Below are 3120 nucleotides of genomic sequence, written 5' to 3' on the forward strand. Positions count from 1 at the left end.
AAGAGGGATAGTGAGTGCTGGAGTAGGACAGGGTTTCATTGTACATAAGATGCTTAGGGAGGGCTTCACTCGCAGGTGACATTGGAGTCTGACCTGAAAAAAAATGAGGAAAGGAGCCCTGTGGCTCCTGGAGCAAGAGTGCTATGAGGCACAGGGACAGGTACTGCAGAGGTTCTGAATCACTTCTTCATGTCCTAAGAGGAGCAAAGGTGCACGAGGAGCTGGAGCAGGATAAGCGAGAGGGAAAAGAACAGACAAGAGGACAGAGAGGTGAAAGGAAATGACGCAGCAGTGGCCAACCTCACAGAGCCATTGTGAGCATCCTGCCTTTTCTTGTGGGGTGACAGCCTCTCCCTGGCTGCTCCTCCTAGGAGGCAAGCAGGACACCAGCTAAGAGCAATTGCAATAAATCAAGCGAGAAATGAGGGTGTCTTGCAAAGAAGGAGGGGGAAGTTGGGACACATTTTGAAGGTACAGCCAATAGGATTTGCTGAGGGGTTCGATGGCTAGAAGGTTCGGGCCAAAATAACTGAAAGGATCCCATTGCCATTACCCAAATGAAGAAGATTTGCTTATCTAATTGATAATGAATTTATATTTATTCATTGACACCAGCACTGTGATAGATACCAGAGCACCAATTACCAAGCTATGAAGTCACTCTCCTCCTACCAAGAGTAAGAAAATCCAACAGGAAACCTGGATGGGCACTTTTTTTTTTTTAATGTTAAAATATAATGCCGTGAATTCAACTGAAGGAGGCTCTGTGAGACTCAAGGAAGAGAGGGAGGGGACAGACCTCTAAGCTGGGTTTGGAGAGATTGAAGGACATTCCAACAAGACAATATAGAATTTGAAAAGACACAGACATTGCAGTAATGTGTGTTTGTAGAAGTAAACCGTTCAGAATTGCAGGCTGAGAGCAGGACAGCACAGAGGTGTCACGGAACACAGGTGATGGGGGCAAACTGAGGGGTGCAGACGTCATGCTAAGGGAGACCGAGAACCCTCAGAGCTTCAGCATGAGTGTAACACAATGGGATCGATGTGGGGTTTGGGGACCAGTCTGCCACTAGGAGATACACATGGGCTCCTCGGTGTAGAAGATGTTGAAGACCATCTCTTTGATGACAATGTTAACATTTTTGTATCTCCTCCCCTTGATCATTGTCCTGCGTGTAACACACCAGTGGAATGACGCTGGGGCAGAACCACACCACAGTGACAAGATTCATCCTGCTGGGCCTCACAGACCAGGCCCCCGGAAGACATCTCCTCTTCGGCATCTTCCTGCTAATCTATGCTGTGACCCTGGTGGGCAACCTGGGCATGATGGACCTGATCCGTACCAGCTCCACCCTCCACACCCCCATGTACTTCCTCCTGAGCGTGCTCTCCTTCCTGGATATATGCAATTCCTCTGTGTTCACCCCCAGGCTGCTGATCAGCTTCCTCACCACGGACCAGTCCATCTCGTTTGCGGGCTGTGTGGTCCAGATGGCCTTCATGATCCTCCATGGCACAGGGGAGTGCCTGCTCTTGGCCTTCATGGCCTATGACCGATTTGTGGCCATCTGCCACCCTCTCCTCTACCATACGATCATGTCCAAGCGCTTGTGCATCCAGCTGGCGGTGGTCACCTATGCGGCAGGGGTGTTCATTTCAGCTCTGCAGACGGGGAATGCCTTCATCTTGCCCTACTGTGGTCCCAACATCATTGATCACTTCTTCTGTGACATCCCCCCCGTGCTCCAACTGGCCTGCTCAGACACCACCGTAGCCAATATCATCCTGCTCTTCCTTTCTGCCTTGGTTACTGTCCCCACGGTGTCAGCCATCTTAGTCTCTTATACCTACATCCTGGTCACAATCTGTAGGATGAGGTCCCTGGAGGCCCAGCGCAAAGCTTTCTCCACTTGTGCCTCCCACCTCATTGCCCTCTCCCTCTTCTATGGGTCTGTGTTCTTTGTCTATGTCCAACCCAACCCAGAAAGTGCCTCAGCCTATAATAAGACCCTGTCTGTGTTCTACACCATTGTGATCCCCATGCTGAACCCCCTGGTCTACAGCCTAAGGAATAAAGATGTCAAGGCTGCTGTACAAATTAGGGTTCTTAACTTAAGCAAAAAAGGGATTTATTAGAAAGGTATCTGGGGGCAGCCCCAGTGGCCCAGCGGTCTGGCGCTGCCTTCGGCCCGGGGCATGATCCTGGAGACCCGGGATCGAGTCCCGTGTCAGGCTCCCTGCATGGAGCCTACTTCTCCCTCTGCCTGTGTCTCTGCCTCTCTCTCTCTCTCTCTCTCTCTTTGCATCTGTCATGAATAAATAAATAAAAATCAGAAAGAAAGAAAGAAAGAAAGAAAGAAAGAAAGAAAGAAAGAAAGAAGAAAGAAAGAAAGAAAGAAAGAAAGAAAGAAAGAAAGAAAGAAAGAAAAGCATCTGTAGCTCATTAAATAGAAGAGAAGCCTAGAGATCTCAGTGGGACAGGAATCCACAGTGGCCAAACACAGCTGAATACCTGCCACAAGAATGGTCTATGCAGACTGCCTCCACGGGAGACATCACCTCTGAGCATTCCTCATTGCTATGGCTAGCACTGCTGCCCCTGAGCACATAGCACTGCTTAGCTGCAGGAAAAAGGCACCTACACTAGCCTCTGTACCACCCTCTGTAGCATCCAACCACATATCATCTCTAACTGTTCCTACACCTTCCCATCATTCAAGCCCTAAGCAGGAACATCCAATATGTTCGGCATATATCCCTCCTGGACATCTATCAATACACCACTTTCAGCACGTATATATTACATGCCCTGATATGCTATGCCCACACTTCTATCTTGCAGAGCCGTAGACCTCCTTTTAATGATTCCAGAAGTAGGAGTCAGATTGTCTTCCTCCTATCTTTAAGAGTTCTCAAATGTAGAAAAGAGCATTGAATGACACAGCAACAGTCCCTAAAAGGTTATATAGGGGATATTGCCCTTCCATGTGATATTAGAGAAATGGTCCATGTGATGTTTGCATATGAAGAAGACGGTGATCTTTTGACTTTGTAGGGCAGAATGGAGCCCCAGCTTCGGAAATCTCCACTGTAACTAGCCAGGGACCAGAAAGT

The 3120-nt window shown here is 48.6% G+C and overlaps 1 protein-coding gene across 1 annotated transcript; it reads left to right on the top strand.

Moving 5' to 3' along the window:
* Positions 1-1194: 1194 nt before the first annotated feature.
* On the top strand, positions 1195-2142 carry LOC112663151 (olfactory receptor 1009-like). Its single transcript, XM_025451728.1, has one exon. It carries the CDS (start codon positions 1195-1197, stop codon positions 2140-2142), a length of 948 nt encoding a protein of 315 aa, XP_025307513.1.
* The last annotated feature ends 978 nt before the right edge of the window (positions 2143-3120 follow it).

Source organism: Canis lupus, chromosome 18 (genome assembly GCF_003254725.2).
Source record: "Canis lupus dingo isolate Sandy chromosome 18, ASM325472v2, whole genome shotgun sequence".
NCBI classification, from domain to species: domain Eukaryota; kingdom Metazoa; phylum Chordata; class Mammalia; order Carnivora; family Canidae; genus Canis; species Canis lupus.

Bases quoted from the DNA above. Each gene is read 5' to 3' on its own strand.
- LOC112663151 (XM_025451728.1), top strand. From the start codon at position 1,195: ATGACGCTGGGGCAGAACCACACCACAGTGACAAGATTCATCCTGCTG.